Genomic DNA, 22,796 nt, shown 5'->3' with positions numbered 1-22,796 from the left:
GAGGCTATTGCTCTCTGAAGTACCAGAGGCATTTTTAATTCGGTGCAAGGGAGGCGCAGAGCCCGAGTCACGATTCCTTCTTTCCACATCTGTTGTAGTTTTGCAAGAGTGTGCAGGGAGAGTTTCAGAATTGCTCCCATAGAAGATGCGTCACAAAGATCGGTGTTTCGGAGGCAGTTGATAATAAAAGTGCCGGGAAGGATCACAGAGGGCAGAAGACGTGGTGTGCGACGGAGGGGCGGGAGACCGTGGCGCTCATCTTCGCTCGGGGCAAAGCTCTCCATTGCAGCCCCGTGTGGGAAAGTGCAGCGAAGCCCACGAATGCTCTGCCTGCCAAGAGCAAGAGCCCGTGGTCCCAAGCCCTCCCGGTTCTAGCACAGCGTGAATTTCGCTAACCCGGTGTGGGCATTTCTAGCAGCCATTTCCCTTCCTTCCCCCGTCCTCTGCTTCAAGCAACGGCAGGCAGAACTTGCCTCGTTTCCTCAGAGCTTCTTCCTGTTGCTCCTCAAGGGTCATATCCATGGAAACAAGGTGGAATCTCCCAGATATTCAAGAAATTTCTGGGCATCTGTAGGTGCCATTCCTGCCCGCCGTCCCATGATGTGTACCGTGACTCCTACATTCAGCTGCAAGTTTTGCAAAGCCCGTGCTATCTACCCTCTTGCTAAGAAGCGCAATAAAACGGCAAGCTTCTTCGCTTAGGCAGCTGAAATGGACAACTTGTGCATTTCACTTGTGCAGGGAAAGCGCTTCTGGGGCTTAAATACTTCTGAAATCCTCATCCTATAAATGCCACGATCACTAACTGAGCCCCGGACTCTTCCAGTGGCTTGTGCAGCAGCGAGAAAAGAGTACTTTAATTGCAAAAAGACGCATCCTTCAGCAGTGGAAATCCAGCTTGGTTTCCACTGCTCTATGAAGGCCTTAGATGAACACACAGTATTTGACTGAAAGTCAACAAGAAGATACTTTCCATGACATTTGCAGTGCTCTGCTAACCGGGGCCTGTTGGAAGTCCCAGTCCAGCGCCTGTAGGGCACCAGGTTGGGGAAGGGTGGTGTGTATGGACACAATTGAATTGGACCTGCATGGCGGATGCATGAGCATGGTATGAAATGGGGGCTACACTGGAAAGCCCAGTGCATCCCCGTTTGCCCTCCATGTTTAGGGGGGCTCACTGATCACGCAGCCTCTTGTGGACGCAGCTGAGATTCCTGGCCCTGGAACACAGCTCTGCCTCCCGACGCTGCCTCCGGCCCCAGACACATCACTGGGTTTTCTTGACCGCTCGCAGTCCTTCTGTTTTAGGCTTATTAAGGAGTATCTTTTGCGATAGTCTCAAGATTAACACTTGGGAGGTAGCTAAATAATAGCATGTGGTGTTATTAGAGCCAGTGTGGTGCAGTGGTTAAGAGCGCAGGACTGGGACTCAGACGACCTGGGTTCGAGTCCCCGCTCGGCCATGGAGCCAGCTGGGTGACCTTGGGCCAGTCGCAGACTCTCAGCCCAACCGACCTCACAGGGTTGTTGTTGTGGGGATAAGATGGAGGGGGAGAATGATGTAAGCTGCCTTGAGCCCTTTCTAGGAAAAAGGATATAAATGGATGGATGGATGGATGGATAGATAAAACATGTAAGCAAGTGTGTTTGGTGAAACAGAAGATTCTCTAGGATGAGGGTTGAAGACAAAGACGCAGAAGGGGAGGGTGTGGAAGGGAAAGGATGCCTGCTTTAATGGGAGACTTTCTTTCTTGAATTTGATTTGTTCACCTGCAGTTAGTACTGAACATGGTTTGTTTTGTGGCTCAAAAATTGGAAATGTGACTTCTCCATCCTCAAAAGTGGCAGTACTTTTGCAGGGGGTGCAAACATAAATCATGCAGTCTCTAGGGCTGTGGGACATAGGAGAGTTTGGGCGCCGCTGCTCTGCGCATGCACCCAAATCGCACGACTGGGCCGGGCTGGATCACGGCATAGCGTATTTCGTGCCATGCGCTAACCCTTCAGGAAGGTCTCAGTGAGCGCCTCCAGTCCCTCACAACAGGCTTGGCACTGAATGCCCATGTGCCCCGGGGTGGTGCTGCTGGTGCGGGGCAGGGAACAGGGTTCTGTGGTGCACTAGCAGAAACGCTTTGTACTTCATGCTTCCAGGCATGATTTCCAGCTGAAGGTTATCCTCCTCCCGAGGGGGCTGTGTGCTGGAGTCCGTGTGAGCCCCGCTTCCTTGGGGCGTGTGACCAGGCGGTGGGGCAGTGCCAGAGGGACAGGCAGAAGGGAGTACCTGAATCTGCCCCAGCCCCACGTCTGCGGATTCCTGCTTGCAGTGCCGCTTGCGCTACGGGGAGCCCAGCAGGGATGCGCCCGAGGCCACGGCGGCTGTCACTACGGGAGACAGTCCATGAGTGGCGAGCAGGGCTGAGGGCCACCCTGCTCCATGCAAGGGCCTCTCTGCCCCCCGGCTCCCTGCCCCTGAACCCTGTGTCGAGTGGCGGGAAGTGCCTGCTTTGCACGCAGCTCTGGGTCCATTGGCACGTGCCACAACCAGTCCAAGGAATCTGAAGCCCCGAGCTGGGAAAGGGCCCTGCCCCACACCTTGGAGGGCGCATTCCGAGTAGCGCAGAGGATGCGAGGCGAGAGACCCGATGCTCTGCCTTGGTGTACGGCCTCTGCTGTATCCGCCTTCCCCAGTCCCGATTCTTGGACTTCTGGAAGCTGCAGTTCAGTGCATGGGGAAGGCCCTCAGTTAGAGAGGCTCCTTGGGGCGCCCTTCCACAGCTCGCTTCCTTCACCCTCTGCTAAAAGGGCCGGCAGAAAGAGCTGCCGTTTGGTCGTGCACCGGCAGTTCGGCTTGTGCGGCTTTCACGCAGCCCTTCCGCTCCTTGCCTTGCAGATCACGGCACCATCAAGAAGGTGCTTGCTCCGGTGAACCAAACGGCGAGCAGCTGCTTGCTGGAGGAAATCGAGATCTTCCCGGCGTCGCGGTGGGAGCCTGTTCGGAGCCTGCAGATCTTGCCTGGCCAGAGCGCTCTGTTCGTGGGCCTGCAGCGGAGTGTGGTGAAGATCCCGCTGAAGAGGTGTCCCTTTTACAGAACACGCAGGTACCCCTCGTGTGGCTGGTGCTGGGAGCTCAGTGCGGAAGGGGCCCCCTGGGGTTAACACCCTTCCGGTGTTCCCTCTGACCAGGACGTGCTCCAGGTGGCCCCTGAGCAGCATCCAAGGGGGGCAGAACACTTTGGAGTCTCGGGTGCACGGTTGGAAGCCGCCTCCTCGCGGCTGGGATCGGCCCCCGGCCCCCTGGGCAGCAGGACCCTCCTTGCTGGCTCCCTGGGGTTGAGGAGTCAAGCTGGGAGCGGAAGTACAGGGGGTCTTGTGGGTAGGGAGGAAAGGGCCCCAGCGCTGCCGAACTGGGGTGCCTGCTAGCGCTTCCACACCCTTCCTCTCCGGGGCAGCCCTGCGAATGACTGTCCTGTTGACTCGCCCAGCTGGAGACGCAGGAAATGGAGGTGCTTGGTCTTCTCCAGGTCGACTCCAGAGAGCGGAGAGACGATGTGCAGGGATGTGTTAACAGGAATTGCTTGCCCTTTGTCACTGATCAGCGGAAGCGGGAGTGGGGAACCCAGCGCCTGGGGGGCACATGTGCCCCCTGGCTGTTTTTGTGCCCCCTACTGCCCTGCTGGAATTCAGAGACACACCATAGGAGGTTTCATAGACTCACAGAATCCTAGAATGGCAGAGCTGGAAGGGGCCAAGAAGGCCATCGAGTCCAGCCCCCTGCTGCTGCAGGACACCAAGTCACACCATCCCACTCAGGTGGCTGTCCAGTTTCTTCTTGAATGTCTCCAGTGTGGGAGAGCCCCCTACCTCTCCAGGCAGCTGGTCCCACTGTCCTATTGCTCTGTCAGTGAGGAAGCTTTTCCTGGTGTCAAAATAGCCTTCCTTCTGGTTGCTTTATCCTTTTGGAATGGGACACTTTTGCCAGATTTCAGGGGCAAGATCAGTGTCAGGGAAGCAACAGGGCTATGCCCACCTGGGGCTGCAGAGGAAGTAAAGCTGCCCCAGAAGGGGGGTACCATTAAGGGCCAGCGTGGTGTAGTGGGGAAGGGCTGCAACTCAGGAGCACTGGGTTCCAGTCCCCACTCAGCCATGGATCTCACAGGGTGGCTTTGAGCCAGTCGTGGACTCGCAGCTCGCCTACCTCACAGGGTTGTTGTGAAGATGATGTAGGGAAGAAGAGAAACTTGTAAGCTACCTTGGGCTCTTTGCAAGAGGAAGCAAAGCAGGATAGAGATGCCGTGGAAGGAGAAGTAGCGGCAGCGGCAGCTTTGGTTGATAAATCTTTCTGTTAAAACCTTTAGCCCGAATAAATATCTCACTGGAGAAGAAGATTTACCTTTTCAAGGCGAAGTAGGGCACTTCAGGAAGCTGGCCAAGAAAAAATGGAGCATCTGGGTCTAGAGAGAGCACGTTCCCTTCTTTCATTCATGGTCTCGAGGTGGGGCCTGGTGGGCAGGAAGCAGGGATCTGATCCAGGTTAGGAAAGGAGGGTCGGCCCCACCTCTCGCTTTGCCCGGGCGATCACCTCCGTGGCGGAGGAGAGGTCGGCAAGTGGGAACGGCTGCAATCCTCCCTCAGCCCCTCTGCCCACACGTGCCAGGCGTGACGGACCTTCACCGAGCGTCGTCGGAGGGATCGGCCGTGCTTTCCCACGCGCGTGGGCGTGATCGCCCCGCACTCTGACGTTCGGCTTTGCGTTTGCAGCGCCTGCGTTGGATCGCACGATCCTTACTGTGGCTGGGACCTGGTGCTCAAGAAATGCACCCCGTTGGAGGAGAGCCTGAGCATGAGTCAGTGGGAGCAGAGCATCTTGGCGTGCCCGGTAAGTGCTCCGTGGAAGCACGTCAGGACGCGACCAGGCGCAAGCCACGTCTGCTCAAGCGGAGCTTCCTCTCATCTGCGCCACAGGCTTAATCGGTCTTTCTTTCCCATTCTTTGCAAGCTGCTACAGAGCCCCGTTTGTATGCATGAGCCACAAAGGAAGTCATCCCCTTGCAGTCTGGAATAGAGGCTGGAATTTGGTCGGTGTGACAGCCGAATGCCGAGGGGAGAAGCTGTTGCAAGCACTCTGGCAGGTTGGGGCAGGGAAAGGCAGTCCGGAAGGCCACCGGGTGCAGTCCTCTGTTCAAGGCAGTCTCCCATCCAAATACTAACCGGGCTTGACTCTGCTTAGCTTCCAAGATCAGGCAGGGTCAGGCACATCAGGCTATATGGAAACATAAATCATTGAGCCACTGTTGCCTTCCCTGCCAGACCAGACCTCCTTCCTCCAGTCCGGACCCAATCCTATTCCACGAGAAAGGGTTGGCTGCTGGTCCCACAGGGCTTCGGGACCTTTTAGCTCAGCCTTCCCCAACCCTGTGCCTTGCAGACTTGCTTGGACTGCAACACCCAGAATTCCCAGTCAATGGCCCTACGGTGTGGGAATTCTGGGGGCTGTTCTGTGGCCCAACCTGCACCCTTCCTTCCCCAGGCAGGCAAGCAGGAAGAGAGATCCCTTTCTTTCCCTTTCTCTCCTTTTTGAGGACGGAGGGAACAGTTCTGAGCACACAGCCAGTTCTGCGAGCTGACGCACCTGGCCTGCAGGTGCCCAGGCTGTTTCCTCCCTCCCTCCTCATTTCCCCGGAGTGCCTCATGGTCTGGGGAGTGGAAGAGAGGAACATGGCCAACCGTGGCCTGCCCAGTGCTTCGCTTTGCAACTGGCTGCACAAGGTAACGAGATTTTTTTTAAAGTCAGAGGACCTTGGCGGGCACCAGGTGAGCTGTTCGTGGGCATTTTGGCTCCCATGGGCATCAAGCTGATGGCCCCAAGAGCAATCCGTTGCAGGTGTCATAAAATAAACTTGCCAAGCTGCTTGTCCTAGATAAGAGTCATTAATTGTGATAAAACCTGGATTTTCAAACAATTAAGGGCTCTGGTGCTGAGCCAAAAACCAGCAGTGCAAAATGAAACCATATGGGTTGATGTAATTAAATCTCTGAACTTCAAACTATTATTGATTAAATGTGGACTTCCTTTCTCCCTGTGCCTTGAAAGATGTGATTATATCAACATATTTCACACTAATTAATTAAGGGAATTGCCCTCTTGTGTGGCTTGTTCCTGGACAAATAGATGGTGTATAATCTAGATTTCTTATCTTCCCAAGAATCCGTGTTTCTGTTGCTGTGCTTTGCATGGAAAAATGGCTTTACCTAGGTGTGTTGGCTGCAGTATTATCAAATGCTCTTCAGCTAGAAAAGACCTCCAAGAAATGAAAAGAAATATGGATTCCTGGCTTCTTGCATCTGTTACAAATCAAGATCACAAACAAGTGTTTTGGAGCTCTGGTTTGGATGACAGGCCTACTCTTTCAATTTAGGCACCCTCTCTGGGTGGAGGGGCCAGGCCACGAAAAAATACATTTCCTACCCGAGCGTGCAGTTTATTCAAGGTACCCTCTGACTCTCTGGAATGCCATTTTACCATTGGATGTAAACACGGTGTTCCATCATAGAATGAATTAATGTTACATCACATCTGAGAGCAAGCTCATCTGTCCTTTTGCCTCTTGGTTTCCAGACAAGGAATTTGACCGTGGATGGCCAGTTTGGAAGCTGGTCGGAGTGGAAATCCTGCACGCATCTGGATGCTTCCAGTGTAGGACTTTGCGTCTGCAGGTCACGCTCCTGTGATAACCCAGCTCCAAAATGCGGAGGGAGGCAGTGCGAAGGGCCGAGTATGGAGATAGCCAACTGCTCCAGGTATACCGGACAAAAGTGAGAAGACCTGGGCGCATGGACTCTTGCGTTGTTACTGAAACGCATTCCATTTTTTAGCTGTACATCTCTTAGCTAAACTAGGGCAGGGAAGCGGAAGGCATTTCCAGATGTTCGTGGACTGCTACTCTTTCACCCTAATTGGCCAGGCTGCAGGGGTTGATGGGAACTGGATTCCAACAACATCCACCAGTTCCCCGACCCTGTCTGAAAATGTCAAGTATGGCTATTACACAGGTGTATTTGTGCAAAATGTGTATTGTACCAATATAGTTGTCAACAGCAGGGGCCCCTAGGCCAGAAAAGTGTCCACAACCATCTTCCCCACTTTTTACGAAGCACCCAAAAAAGAGAAGAGGCAGCTTGAGAAGACTCAAGGAATGGATTTCCAGTCCTAGAGTGCTTGTGTCAACAGACTGTATTGATTGTTTATATGCTCAGTGCTGAGCCTGGGTTTTCTCCCATATAATAGGTGAAGTGGCTTTTAGCTTCTTAAAAGTAGGGGAAATGTCATTTTTGAACTGGACTATAGATTTGCCTGGAGGTTACCAAATAATACTTCATTATAGAATCTCAGATAACCAAGAATAAGCCTGCAATGTATAAGTTTATTCTTGCCCAGGATTGGATTATTTGTTGATTTATAAACTGCATCTAATAGTCTACACAGGACTCCCTAGGTGGTGTAGAACCAATAACAAAAGATAACATACATAACTTATACAATAAATATTTTTTTAAAAAATCTATTAAAATAGTGCAACTGAGACTACTACATAGCACGTAACAAAATTTGTCCTAAGTCATTAATAAAAAATTATTAAATTGGGACAATCAACACTTAAAATTAATTTAATACAATTAATTAATCAAATGCCCGGACGGGTTGTAATGTTGTATCTGCTTCTAGCAAGTCACGTGGGGAATTGAGGGCGTGGCACTTTTCATCCAAAGGCAAGGAAGAAGCCTCAAAGTGGATGCAGGGGTGACAGTCGGAACCGTGTCCCATCTGTTGCAGCTTCTGAAGTGCAGCTAAGGGACCCCTCCCTGTTAGAAAGGAGAAACCCCGCGTCACATCCGCTAATATCTGCATTTTAGAAAGGTTTGGGAAAGAGCCACAAGGTGCTTTACCCTTTCGCAGCCCATGGGCCTTTGATCCCAGGTTCTCCCAGGCAGCCTTCCCCTCTCAGCGTCCAGATGTCGCCTCGGAGCTGACCACATTCCGTATTTGCCCTCCTGCCCCCCGAGATCGGCGGCAGAGGCCCTCCTCTGGGAGCCCTCTGGGAGAGACATCAGGAGGGTGAGCACCCGGAGGAGGGCCTGCTCTGCGGTGGCGCCCCATCTACGGAATGCACTCCCCAGAGAGGTCCGCCTGGCGCCGTCATTATTTGTTTTTCGGCACCAGACAAAGACCTTTTTATTTCAACAATATTTTAATAACTTTTAACATCCGCTATATAGGTTTTAATCTGCAGCCAGGGTGGATCTGGATTTTATTTGTATTATTTGTATGGTGTTTATTTATTTTATGTAAGCCATCCCGAGGCTATGCGATGGGACGGCATACAAAAGAAATCCAAATAAACAAATAAACAAACCGTCCGTTCTTGCAGAAACGGCGGCTGGGCCCCCTGGACGTCTTGGTCTCCTTGCAGCACCTCCTGCGGAATAGGCTTCCGAGTCCGCCAGCGCTCCTGCAGCAACCCGAGTCCTCGGCACGGAGGCCGCGTGTGCGTCGGACAGAGCCGGGAGGAAAGGTACCTGCACCTGGATCCTTCCCTGTTCCTCTGCTTCGGCTCACAGCTCCGTGTTGCATGTACAGCCGGCACGGAGCTGAGCTCTCCCACGGCAGCTTCGCCAGGGGGTCCTGCTTCCCCGCAAAACAGTGTGTCGAGATTGCTGTCTTCAGAGCCGGGAATCCAGAAGGGAGCTTTCCAGGACTACTGCGCTGCACGGTGATCTTTTCGCATCAGCTGTCCTTCCTTGCAGGGTTGTTGTGAAAGCTCTCCTCAGGGTTCTTTCATGCTCTGAACACCTGCAATATGCCACATAAACTCCATAATCTATCCAGATTTAGACATATTTAAATTCCAGTGATTAATGCCGATAGTTGACTTTTCAGTTGAAGCACCGGGGGTTCCAAATACCTGCATTTGGGCTATTTCTAGACATGGGGTCACTGCAGAGAGCTGCCTTTTCACAGACTGGAGGTGCTTAGTTTGTATGTTCTGCAAACTATCGCTGTCACTGACTATTCTGAATACCGTAATTGATTTTTAGAGAATTCAATTTCCCCTCCTTGTAACATTTTCTAAATCTATATGAATGCATTTCCCAAGAGCAAATTCTCTGGGTGGCTTATAGGTAATTCCTGAAACCAGAAAAGGCAAAAAGGGGTAACGCAGAAATAATGTGTTACACTGAAAGTGAAGGAACGCACCGCGGCATCAGACCAGTGCCAGGGAGCATTGTAGCAACTGACGTGAAACCTACTAAAAATGTTTATGATAGACATTCTTCCGAAAATTAAAAATCTTCTCCTGGCACTGGAAGACCTAACCTGGACCTCAGGTGAGCTTCCGTGGGGAGCGCTTTCAGCGGCCCAAGCGCCAACGCTGGAAGGGCTTTTTAGCATCTCCTTGCGAGTTCGCATTTAGCGGATGGCCTCGGAAGTCGTTCTTGGCTTTGGAAAGAGTTCAGTGCTTTGCTGGTGAATCCCAGCACATTGAATTCTGTCTAGGAACCAGTGCAAAGGGCAAAGAGCCGGTATCAGCCAGTCCACTAACGATCTTGCTCCCCCTTTTAGCTGAATTTTACAGACAGTTTTCAAAGACAGCTCTACGTGCAACGCTTTGTAGAAACTCACCTGAGGAGTTCCCGAGACAGGTCAACTGCCTCTGTCTAGTTTGTGTTGCAGGCTGGACCACTCAAAGATGCTTTGAGCTTCTGAGGCTCCCCATGTGTCCAAAAGCAAAGCACAATCGAAGAACATCTCCCAGCTGTACACCAGATGCTGTAGACAGAGTGTAACTCCCTCTAAAACAAGGATCCCTCCCACTCTTACGCTCTCCATCTTGTCTGGACGATGGCACCTCACTCCAGGTCTCTGGATAACCTTTTCCAGGAGTTTTAGTAGATCTTAAAAGAGCCTGGGGAGTAAAATAGATGCCTCTGTCACCCCAGCTCTTAACTGCCAAGACACAGGGCCATAATCTCCCCTTCCAGAGGAACTGGCCATCCAAATGCAAAGTCAGAGCAACATCCATGCAAGACAGGATTCCCAGCACTGGACGCACGCATGTCATCCAGAGACATACCATGCTGGGTGATATTGAAAGAAATATTGTAGAAATCAACAAAAATCCTCACAGCTGTGCTCCCCGTTTCTCTCTTGGCGGAGGCCTTTGCACAAGGTAGTTTCCATTCCAGCCCTAGCCCTGAAATCTGATTGGAATGGACCTGGAAAATCAATTTCATAGCAGAGAGGCAACAGGTAAGGGACGGGAAGGGACTGATTTAAATCCACATAAATCTTGCCTGTGACAAAACCGCTCCTAAAGAAAAAGATGCTTTTCTCCAGGCGGATGTCTGCAGCTGTACCAGGAGGGGTCCTTTCAGACAAAGCATTTTCTGCTTTCTCAATAAAGGTCATGAAAATAATGCTTAAGCAAGTCAAGATCGCTACCTTGTTAATTAGGAGAATGATTTACATGATTAATCTGCTTCAGTCATTGAGGAAATATTGTAGCCCCAGCGGTAACGGGAGATATTTGTCCGTGAGCTCATGGATATAATTGATGGAATTAGATCTCTTGCCTAGTCAGTTATTATCAAAATGCAAGACTTAATGTTTTCTCCTCCAACTGCACCTCTTCTTTTGCACACAAAAGAGGCTTAAGTCTTGATTATAATGAGCATCTGTTTCCATTCTTTGCAAAAGGAAGGATTTCTCCCCCCCTCCCCCAGGAACGAGCATTGACTTTTGGAGTCACTGGGGAAGATTGGCTTGAGTGTGCGTGCGTCGTTCCTTATTTGCCCCCTGCCCCACCCCAGCAGCAGTTGCTGTCTTTGCGAAAATGGAGCATGACCCTCATTCGACGTGTCGTGTCGGGTCGGGTCACCAGGCCGGCCATTTTCCCCGTCACCCTCCCGGTTCTGCCCTCCCCTTCCTAGACGCGGGGTCAACACAGAGGTCTGCAGTTTCGAAGATCTGAGTCTCTCGCGTCGCCTGTTCTGCAGAATCCCTGCAAGATATAAACCCTTTGGGTCCTGAGAAAAGAAGACGTGAACAGGGAGGGGGGAAGCACTTCCTGCTAGCTTGAAATGCTTCCAGAAAGAGGATTAATCGGACTTTGCTCAAAATCCCACGTTCCAGCTGATTCGCCCCCACTGTCGAAACGCATGTGAGATTTCCACAGCTGGCCTGTTCACTGCGGCAAATTAACTTGCATGCGGTGGGTTATTCTAACCAGGCGAAAAATCTGAACTGGCTGCATATCTCAGTTGTTTTATTAAAACCGAAGCCACTTTTATGAACGCTCTGGCTGGAGTCCAGAGCCCTGTGCTTCCACTGGACCGATCAAGCTCTCTGCATGTGTTTTAGGGAGATGCTTCTTTTCTACCACCATTGGTGCAAAATGCAGCGTGTGTGTGCAAGGCTGACACAGGGGCATCCTTTGGTTGCGGTCCGACCTCCCGTGGCACATGTGCGCATCCCAATGGCTCCAGCGATGGGGATAAGCCCCGGGACTTGCTGCAGCCTTGCAGATGATGCTGTCTTGCTCCAGGCCTCTCTTGAGCCACACGGAGGGGTCAAAGCTGGAGCACATCTCCTGTTTGCAAAGGCTTCTTGTCGGCACAGGTTTGCTTCAGTCCAGGCCATGACTGAATTTGCACAACCCGTGCTCCCTTGTCTCTGGTTGGATTCCCAGTGGGTTGCCTGGAAAGGCAGGAGCTATTCTGAGCATTCGCCATTGGACACCGTGGCTTATTGCATCATCTGAACCCAGCAGGGATGGCTTATGCGAGAGCTGTTCAGCCCTCACAGAACCCTAGAGTAGTTGGTGAGTTACTTAAGCCATGGTAGACAGTGGCACTTAAGCAAACTGGCCCAAGTTTTGCAATACCACAGGCACGTGATAAATGATTCCCAAGTGCTCATCTTGTGCTGTCCCAGTAATATATGGAAGTGCATGGACCCTCGTGCACAAATGCCCTGCGAAGTTTCTAGTCCATCTGCCTAGGCCAGAGTATCAAGGCAAACCATTCCATGCAGCCTCCCTGCCCCTAGTCAAGCGGGGACTGGTCTTGTATTGCTTCTGGTGTCTGCTGAGAATGCATTTGTTTCAGGAAATCTTCCTTGCTGACCAGCTATGTTTTTAATATCCTGTTTTAATGCATTGTTTATTCATTTTATTGTTCTCTGCTCTGCATATGGGATGGTATAAAACTTACATAAATTAATTAATTGACTGCTTGGAGGGAGGAAAACAAGATAACAGCTCTTAGCTCAACCTTTGAAGGGGTTAATGCCACCTCGGTTGATTAGTCAGCGACCTTCAATTCCATAAACACGAAAATTGTGGAATAACACTTTAACATAATCCTGGATCATGGGTTGCTGCATTTAGAATTAGGGCAGCTTCAGTAGCCAAGTAACGAAGGAGATTTCTAATCCTTGTGGGAGTAAAAACAGGAATACACATTAGTGTCCTTTCTATTTAATTTTAATATGAAAGATAATTGAGAACTGGAAAGTCAATTTCTTCACCTAGCAACTTGCTTTGGAAAAAAAGCGCATTACTACTCTATTCAGAAATGGCCTCATTTTAATATGCTTTAATGTTACACTTAATGTGTTGTTGCTTGTCTGAAGGAATTTTTGTAAAAATTATTGGCTATAAATTATGACCAAAATGGCTTGGCCTTGTTCTGATTTCTTGTTCTGAACAATGAATCATTTTTTACAGAATCAAAAGGCAAGCCTGGAGTATGGAGATCAGAAAACTGAGCACCTTAAAATGCGTGGCTATTTAAATGCATGGCTTTCGGGAGCAGATGCCTAGGCAAGATCACTTGCTGGCCTTACACGGAAAGTTGACTCCGTCAGCCAGCGAAGGGGCAGGGCAGGCCTGCCAGATTTCCCAGGATTCAGATTCTAGGAAAGCGATGTCCCCTTAAATGCTTTGGGTCAGAATGCTTCTGGTCCAAAAAGTGAGATTCTCATAGTTCATTGGAAATGGAACTGCCTCCAAATTCTCAGGATGTTTTGGAAAATGTCTTTGGTCTCCTTTGCTCTAAAATCTGCATCGGTCTCATGGTAAAGATGGTTCACGTACGGATTTTCAACTATTTTTAACATTCCTTGTAAAATGGACCCTAGATTGCACAAACCAGGCATCCTACAGTAAGTGTGAAGAGCACTTCAGCTGGAATTTTGTGGTACTATGGGACAAAATACCTAATCAGTCCTGTGAATGTTGTTTACTTGCTTCAGGGCATTAAACTTGAAGCTAACTTTAATTTAGGAGTTGGTTGTGCACAAAAATGCATCAAGTATATCCGGACTGATTTATTCAAGCTTCCTGATGGTATCACATTTATAAATTGACAGGTGTCTCTATCAAACCAGGAAAGTTTGTTTAGCAGATTCCTCTGGGTTTAGCAAATGTCCCCATTTGTTGTTTTGGAGGGTTGTTGCAGGAAAAAGTAAGATACTTCATTAGTGGTAAAAGAAAATGGAGGTGGACCTTCTTCACCTCTGGTTTCATTGTCCTGTTTATAAGATCGTGAAGATCTAAACTCTTGGAGCGTTTCTTGCTCAGAAAGGGCCGTTGGTTAATTCAGCAAGTTTGAAAACCTGCCATTTAAAAGGTTGCTTTCAAGGCCTTTGCAATCCCAAGGCAACCACAAAAGTTGTAGTTACACGTGCATTTTGGGAGCTATACATTTTTATAACAACTGACTTAGCCGACTGAATGCTTGTTTTATTATTTGGTTATGGCTTGAGGTCATTGACAAATCTTTATGATTCTGCAGATGAAACTGTACCATGCCATGATCAAATCTGGCCGAAGCAGTGTGGGTTGCTTGCAAAACTACTCGCGTAAGCTGCGTCGAGGCCAAGAAAGATGCATACATGCATGTCCTTGTACTCTTTAAAAATGTATAAATACGTTAAAGTACAACTTTGTGAAATACTTACCTGCTTGAGAAGCAGGGCTTTCCAAAGCACCTGTCCGTCCGTGATCACCTCAAATCACTAAATAAATACATGCAGCAATTTATTTCAAGGTACCCTATTGGCGATTGCCTTTACTTCTGGATTTGAGATCTTTTGCATGCCTTCAGCTTACAGCACTAATTTTAAAATTAAGGAAAACCAGCAAGGCAGATCTTAGGATGTTTACAGAGCATTATCCTGACAGCGGGACCTGAACATCCTGTTACGAGGCGCATCTTATCTTACAGAAGACAGATTGTGCTTCTCAAGATGGGACAACACTGCATGTGCCCAGCTGGGTCCCATCCAGTGCCAGGCCAGCTTGCTCCGTCCATTTCACTCTAAGCGGGGCCACTGTTGTGAATCTAAGCCGTTGCTCGTGAAGCTGTGGACGATGCCTGCACCCGAGAGCACCCGAGATGAACGATTCCCCTTCCCTTTCACTTCCCTCCTCACAGGTATTGTAACGAGCATTTGCTGTGTTCCCCGCACACGTTCTGGACTGGATGGGGCGCATGGGAACGTTGCACAGCCCCCTGCGGAGGGGGCATTCAGGCCCGCCACAGGACCTGCGAGAACGGCCCCGACTGCCCTGGCTGCAACGTTGTGAGTAACACCTTCGCGCGCGCCGTTTGTATGACCCTTCCTGCTTTTGCAAGCTAGGATGTCATCCCGGAGTGCAGGAGCTTGGGGCAGGTGGCTACCACAAGCAGGCGGTGTTTCGGAGATGTCTCGAGAGACATGTGATATGGCTGAGCGTGGCCAGCACGGTTCCTTTGTTAGCGACCTCTTCGGGCAGACCACTGTGGTGCGTTGTCTGCTTGCGGATCTCAGAAGTTTTAGCTGAAACAAACTGGGGCACCCAAGGCCTACCTGGCACCAGGAATGACGAAGACACCCCCGGTTCTTAATCAACTCTGTCAGCTTGATGCTGACAGAGTGCTTACTCAGAAAGTGCTTACTCAGAAAGCCCTAGAGCAGTGATGGCGAACCTTCGAGAGACCGAGTGCCCAAACTGCAACCAAAGCCCACTTATTTATCGCAAAGTGCCAACACTGCAATAAAACCTGGATACTGAGGTTTTAGTTTAGAAAAAACAACTCATACATTACATCTTTTGTCTTAAAAGAAAAGCACAATAACAGAGCTTTCAATGATACAATCAGCTTTTTATTGAATGGTAAAAGTTTGCTTTTGGTGTGCTTTTGCGCAATTAATGTGATCTTTGCTGTTGTATGCATGCTGATAATTTGTCAAACCTTGGCTCAAAAATGCCAGGGGGAAAGCACAACATTAAAAGAATCTCAGTCTCTTAATTAGAACATCTCTTTGCTAAATCTTAGATATTAAATTCCAATTTTTCATAAGAAAACTCAAAGCTAAAATCCTGTGTTAATAAAAACGAATGTATTAAAAGTCACAGCCAGTCCAAGCAAATATATTTATATCCTTGGCAGTGCACTGACCAGCCATGCAAAAGCTTGGATGAATTGTGGCTTGTGACATCATCGCCTGGCACCGCCACTCCTTTCCAAGCTTGCGCATGGCCCCTGTGTGTGCTGTTATCCGATGCTCGGCTGCTGGGGTGATGCTGGGGCGACTTGGCTCACATGCTGACAGAGAGGGCTCTGCGTGCCCGCTGTGGCCCGCGTGCCATAGGTTCGCCACCACTGCCCTAGGAAGTCATGTGTTCCTGGAAGACAGGTTCCTATCCTGCAAGATGCTGAAGTTTTAGGTCACCTCCTCATCTGAGGTTAGGTAAATGATGGCCAAAGTGAAGGCCTTTTTGGTCATGGCCCCCACCTGGCTTAGGCTTCCCTGGTGGCCACAGTGATGCCAGGCAGTGCCAAGCAAAGATGGGCGTTCCACCCTATTGCTTGAACTGGTTTTAGCATCCATTGTATCTGCACTGCTGAGTTTTACTGTTGATTTGATCTCTTCCGTGTCCTTGCTCAAGGGCTGTTTTTTTATATATTGCTGTTTTATCACTTTTAGTGTTAGCAGCACTAATAATTTAACTGAAGGGCAGCCTAGAAACTACTCAGATAAATAAAATCGACTGTATAGGATCAGCTCGCCTCTCGGATCAGTGAGCTGTCTTCATTTCCACGCCTTCGCCCTGCATTGCCTTGGGAACAGCATTTTCAAGCTGCAAGGACCGTGGTGCTTCCATTCTGCTGAAGGAAAAGGTTGTTTTGATCTCCCTTGGATAACCTTAAAATCTGAATGGTAAACAAAGGTCGGAGATGGAACCCACGTCATTGGGATGCGCTGGAGAAGGCCGCTCTGACCTGGAGCAGTTTTATATTGAGGGGTGTGATTTGGCATTTCCCCAGGAGAAATCAAGAGCTGCACGGGGTGGAAAGAGAGAGGAAGCGTTTCCCTTTTTAGCTGCTGTAATTATGGCTTTCCTTCTGCAACCACCATTACAGCCTGTTCATGCTAGCTACGTATTTAGATTTGCAACGATGGCTCAGAAGGTGAGGCCACACTTTAAATGTGCATCCAGCAAGCTACTAGCCGACAAAGGCACAGCCTCTGAGCATACACAGAGCAGTTTGCTGAACCCGAATTAGAAACTCCTTCCGAGAGCCCTTTTTAATCCGGCGCTTCTGGGATTTCATCACCGGAAATAGGCAAGATCCCTAGACCCATGCAGGCCCTCAAGTTGGCTAGCCCTTCTCTCCTGACAAAGCACCCAGTTTCTGAGTTGCAACATCAAAATCATTCTAGACAAGCTTGTACTTTATTAATGCAGATTTCACAGGGACATCAGCTCACGAGCGGCTTCGTCTTCAGATTTAGGCAACTCGATGATGGTTTCCAAAATTAGGGTTCGGCATCCAGAGAGGATGGATAGGCGGATTTTTGCAGAGCCCGCAATGCAAGCTGCTGATGCATTTCTTTTAGGAGTACCAAGCATGCAACAGCAGTCCCTGCCCGGAGCTGAAGAAGGCGACTCCCTGGACGCCCTGGACGCCAGTGAACATTTCTGACAACGGCGGCCACTACGAGCAGCGCTTCCGGTACACCTGCAAGGCCCGGCTCTCCGACACGAGCCTGTTGGATGTGGGAAGGCAGCGCATCGAGATGCGGTACTGTTCCAGCGACGGCACCACCGGCTGCTCAACGGACGGTAAGCGGCAAGCTGGCCTGCGGATGCCAGCTCTGGCGTAGCCCTGGGCAGCCCTTCCCCAGCACGGCCTATGAGCAGGACCACACATCTGGGCGGCAGATGTTGTGCAGGAGAAGCTGGGGGAAGTGCCCCGGTGAGCCCAGCGTTGTGTGCCAATTGGGCTGCCGCCACAAACATTGATAGCTGCTATTTGTTCTGTGGCATGATGATGATGATGATGATGATGATGATGATGATGATGATGATGATGATGAAAAGCTACGGTATGGAAATGGCCTTTTCCTGTGCATAGAAGTACAGACTGTAGCTTTCAGAGGAATGGTTTCCCTCATGCAAGACTGGAAACCGGTCTTCTAATTTCCCTTTGCAGTCTTTCCTTGAAAACCTCAAAGAGGATGTCATACTTTTCCCAGATAGCTTGATCCCACTCTAATAATTAGGACATATTTTCTGAGATGGAAATGAATATAAAGCAATCATTCTTCCAATTTTTGACACCTTCTGAATATTTGAAAACCCTCAATATTTCATCCCCTGCCGGTCGTCTTTTCTTGAGGCTAAATATAGCACATCTCCTGCCTTCGCTATCATGAGTCTCCCTTCCGGCTGTTCAGGCGTATTCTGTGCTCTCCTCTGAACTGGGGATTGTTCGACGTGTTAAATGTCACATATAACCGTCTTAATATTTCCCAGGTTTTGACAATGTTTCTGCTTCGCCGTTTAAAGTGGCATTTTCCTCTTTCACGACAGCATCAGCCTGTTGACTCATGAGCTGTTTCTTACCCCTGAAATATCTCATAAGCCTTTCTTTGTAAGGTCAGTTTTTCCAGTAACGTCTCCCCTTGTGCGTTTGATCCTTGCTCTGTGCAATGCTCATATCCCCTTTCGTTTCCTCACCATCTCTCCAGTCTGAGTTCAGTTTAAACTGTGCCTTAACCTTTAAACAGTCCGGCAACCTTTTCCAGTTCTCTGCCATACCTTGATTTAATGAGTGCATTACTCATTCTATGCCGTGTTTTTTTCACTCCTCACAGATGCCTACGAAATGTCTTTTTGCTCCGGTGCAGAGTTGACTCTCATCTGCAGCTTGCACCTCTGCAAAACTGCCCGGGACATTTCTGCCATGTTTTGGATGTTGAACTCTCAAAAGCCCTGAGGCTATTTTTGTGCCTGTGGAAAACTAGCTCCTGAGTCAGGTTGATGATCTCAGTCTCTACTTCCAGGGCCCATTTTCTTTCTGTTTTTCTCAATTCTCTCCCAGATCTTCTTGCTCTTTCCAATTCTTCTTTACAGGTGCACCTAAATGGTGGCTCCGAAGAAAGTTTGGATGATGTGAAGCAAAATTTGATACCACATTATAGGGTCTTTGCAATGCCGGAGGGACAACCGCTTCCCACATTCTTCCTTGCAACAAAATTTTCTATATTTAGAGGATCCCTTTAAAATGCCAACGTGCTCCATTCTTTAACTTTTCCAGAGGTGCAACTTTCACTGCAGACACCGTGCAGTTATTCTGAAAGCTCCACCTGCATTGATGGTGTTGCAGCTTGTTTTCATCTTTGACTCTTGATTCTGGGCCAGCAGACAACAATGGGAACCTCTCTGGTTTCTGGCAGTAACTCAAATATTTGGAGTCTTTTATCATTGTCTGCCTTAGCCTTAATTCTCCTTAGTTAAAAATGGCTTGTTAACTGCCATTCTTGTGCAAGTCTGCAGAATGACGTATTGCTGAAGGGGAAGGAGTGAGAGCTTGCTACTGTGAGCCAAGAAATCCCAGATTCAGAGGGCTCCTCTGCAGACTTCTGTAGACCTCCCGTGCTTGGCCCAGTCCTTCAAAGTGAGCCGAACCAAGAGGAAGCCTGCAAATTGGACATGCACATGGTGGGCATGTCATGAGTGGAGCTGGCTGGAGCCGGGGTCAGACTAGATGGCCCAGGAGGCCCCTTCTGACTCGCTCTGGTTCTATGTTTCTATGCTTGCAGAGCCCCGGCGGGCCAACTGGCGACCGTCCTTGGTGGCCCACCTTCTTGCCTGCTCGCTGCCACCAGCCATCGTGGGCAGGCCAGCCCTCGTTCGCACCGGCCAACCTTCTTCCCCACCTGCTCAGTCCTGGCAAGCACCCCATGAATTCTGGGCACACTCTCCAGGAGCTGGGCTCTGCAGAGCAGACTGGAGTCTGGGAAGCAGGAACTGGAGAGTTTGGGGGATTTTCCTCCCAAAGCAGATTCCTACCGCAGGTTACCTTAGGCATGTAACTCACTCCCCGGCATTTGTCATGTGGAGCTCATGCCGCCTCACAGAGTTCCTGTAAAGACGGTCGAGCTGCCTGTGGCATTGCATGATTTGGACCCGCCCTCGAGTGCTCCCACTCCGGGTACCAAGCAGCCCGTCTCTGCAGTGCTCCGTTCCGCTCCTCTCCTTTCCTGTGCTCTCTCTGTCCCCACTCTGCAGCTGCTGAGCCTTCAGTTCTGCCCTGCATGTTTTTATGGGTGAGAATGGATTCTTAGAAACATAGAAACAGAGCGAGTCAGAAGGGGTCTCCCAGGCCATGTAGTCTGACCCCGGCTCCAGCCGGCTCCACTCATGACATGCCTACCATGTCCATGTCCAGCCTATCCTTGAACACCCTCACGATGGGGCCTCAACCACCTCCTGTGGAAGCCCATTCCGTACCCCAGTGGTCCTTACTGTCTGGAAGTACTTCCTGGGGTCCAAACTGAACCTCGGTTCCCTGAGCTTCATGTGTGTCCTGCCCTCCTCTGCAGGGGAAAAGTGGTCTCTACCCACCTCCATGTGACCTCACGTACCTGTATGCCACCAACAGATCCCCTTGGAGTCTCCTCCTCTCCAGGCTGAAGAGACCCAGTTCCCTCAGTCTCGCCTCATATGGCATCCCCTGCAAACCGGCCACCAACCTTGTGGCCCTTCGCTGCACTGACTCCAACCTGGCTATATCCTTCCTGTAATGAGGGGCCCAAAACTGAGCACAATACTCCAGTTGCGGGTGCACTAGAGTCGTATAGAGTGGCAGTAACACCTCTCTCGATCCAGAAGCCACACTTCTGGCTGTGCAACCAAGGGTGGCGTTCGCCCTCTTGGCTGCCGCATCACACTGCTGGCTCATGTTCACCTCTTGGCCCCTTATTTTTTCCCCTAAAGATGGTTGTGCTTTGTGCTTCCAAGCACGTTGCTTTCTCCCTCCTACAGTCTCGATGACACTCACCGGCTGGATTTGCGCTTAGATGGAGCGATGCCTTTACCAAAGTCGAGACCTTTGATGCAGGCAGAAAACATGGGCACAGAATTCTCTGATGAGACGCATATGCGGCAGTCCTCTGTGCAACGACTCGGAGCTGGTGGCTTTGTTGTCAGTACAAACACCACACATCCCTGACACTTTAAAAAGAATACTGAGAGAGCGTCCATTATAAATTGAACAATGCACTTTCCAGAAGCATCACCATCGTTTCCAAACGATCCTTCATCATTCTCTGTTTTTAAGGATACATTTAAAACATTATTTTCCCCATAAAGGATGCAGCAAAATCCCAGCCAAATAGGACACTGTACTGTTTTCGGGGGGACGGCTCATTTTTTTTCCTACTGTTTTTCTTAAAATTGATGCCCTAACAGTAGCTTGACCAGAACAGAACCCAGAATAGTTCTGACAGTTCTGCTTTGCAATACTTGGGAAGCTCATACTTGGGATGCTCTTACATGTGCAGCTAAAGGATAAATCGGTACAGATCTGCCAGCAGAGTGTGATGCTTCTTCTGCCCACTTCTGCACTTCTTGTTGTTTAGTCATTAAGTTGTCTCTGACTCTTTGTGACCCCATGGACCAAAGCCCCTCTGTCCTCCACTGCCTCCCGGAGTTTGCTCAGATTCGCGTTCGTTGTTTCGATTGCACTGTCCCGCCACCTCTTTCTCTGCCGTCCCCTTCTCCTTTTCCATCGATCGTTCCCAGCATCAGGATCTTCTCCAGTGAGTCCTTCCTTCTCATTAGGTGGCCAAAGTATTTGAGTTCCCTCTTCAGGATCTGGCCTTCTAAAGGGCAGTCAGGGTTGATCTCCTCTAGGACTGACTGGTTTGATCACCTTGCGGTCCAAGGGACTCGCAGGAGTCTCCTCCAGCACCACAATTCAAAGGCCTCAATCCTTCGGCATTCAGCCTTCCTTATGGTCCAGCTTTCACAGCCATACATTGTTGTTGTTCGTCGTGAAGTTGCATCTGACCCATCGCGACCCTATGCTCCTCCAGGCCTTCCTGTCCTCACCATCCCCTGGAGTCCACCCAAGCTCATGCCAACTGCCCCAGTGACTCCATCCAGCCACCTCATCCTCTGCCGCCCCCTTCTCCTTTTGCCATCTATTGTTCCAGCATCAGGCTCTTCTCCAGGGAGTCCTTCCTTCTCATCAGGTGGCCAAAGTATTTGAGTTCCATCTTCAGGATCTGGCCTTCTGAAGAGCAGTCAGGGTTGATCTCCTCTAGGACTGACCGGTTTGATCGCCTTGCGGTCCAAGGGACTCGCAGAGTCTCCTCCAGCACCACAATCCAAAGGCCTCAATCCTTCGGCGCTCAGCCTGCCACTTCCATACCTGCACTACATGTTAGATAAAATTGCACAGAGAATTGCAGGTGGGTCGCGAAACATTCCTGGAAAACAGGCCAGCTGTGGAATTTCGGGATCTGCATTCAGAGTAAATTGCAACAGCATTACAAACCCCCATGTTACCAAACTGTTTGAACATTCAAACGGATACTTTTTTAGCATTTGTGCTTGTATCGGTTTCCTTCAGGCGATTTCCTCCATTCTGGACATTACGCCACCCATACCACAAATGGCGGCTGGTCCCCCTGGTCTCCATGGTCTCACTGCAGCCGCGACTGCAGCCGCGGGATCCGCAACCGGAAGCGCATTTGCAACAATCCCGAGCCAAAGTATGGAGGGCTGCCGTGCGTGGGGCCGTCCCTCGAATACCAGGAATGCAACGTTCTTCCCTGCCCAGGTAAGAGCCCAGATCTACGCGATGGCACCTTTTCCAAAGAACACATTTCGATGCTTTAAAAACTTCCAACCAGTTTCTCAACCCTAGAAAAATCTGAGCTCGGCTTGCATTAAGAGAACGGGGAGCACAGCAGGCCGAAACCTCTTATCTTTTCAAAAGTCCTCTTCCTATCTATTAGGAAGACCCCAGGGAAGATAATTTTCCTAAAATACGTGTGCTGAGAAGTGAGAACAAAGCTTGCAAGCTTCACTTTCACCTGCAGGTGTTTCTTTCCAGTGTAAATAGGCAGAAAAGGACGCATTCCCCTTTGCTCCCCATCCGAATCTCTCCTGCTGCACCTGGTAAGCTACTTCTAAAACCCACTCAGTGGCTGCCTGTGTGGCTGTTTCTGCATTTAGTTTGATCCTCAGTGTTCTCCGAAAATTTGCAGTACGAGGGAGAACGGGACAGCGCAACTTCTGAATAACAACTCACAATTACCACTTTCCGTGGTAATATTTGTGAGCTTACCTAAACCTGGCGAATATTTTCAAAAATTCAGTGCTTTGCTTTGTAAATTTCTGGGGAGGGGATTTCTTCCCTGCCACAGAAATCCCCCCAGAAGATGCAATTTCCAA

General features: G+C 49.8%; 1 protein-coding gene across 1 annotated transcript in view; it reads left to right on the top strand.

The window, feature by feature from the left end:
- The window catches only part of SEMA5A (semaphorin 5A), a 73,268-nt gene that overhangs the window by 41,184 nt on the left and 9,288 nt on the right, over positions 1 to 22,796 (top strand). The window contains exons 10-16 of the mRNA XM_044442896.1: positions 2,891 to 3,098; positions 4,759 to 4,876; positions 6,617 to 6,798; positions 8,427 to 8,570; positions 14,494 to 14,641; positions 16,946 to 17,171; positions 21,970 to 22,179. Coding sequence (XP_044298831.1) covers positions 2,891 to 3,098; positions 4,759 to 4,876; positions 6,617 to 6,798; positions 8,427 to 8,570; positions 14,494 to 14,641; positions 16,946 to 17,171; positions 21,970 to 22,179 — 1,236 coding nt within the window. The remainder of the gene's footprint in view (positions 1 to 2,890; positions 3,099 to 4,758; positions 4,877 to 6,616; positions 6,799 to 8,426; positions 8,571 to 14,493; positions 14,642 to 16,945; positions 17,172 to 21,969; positions 22,180 to 22,796) is intronic.

This window comes from Varanus komodoensis, unplaced genomic scaffold, assembly GCF_004798865.1.
Source record: "Varanus komodoensis strain SLA01 unplaced genomic scaffold, ASM479886v1 scaffold40, whole genome shotgun sequence".
In the NCBI taxonomy this organism is placed as follows: Eukaryota; Metazoa; Chordata; class Lepidosauria; order Squamata; family Varanidae; genus Varanus; species Varanus komodoensis.
The sequence above is the reverse complement of the archived record's forward strand: the minus strand, read 5'-3'. Positions and strand labels throughout refer to the sequence as shown.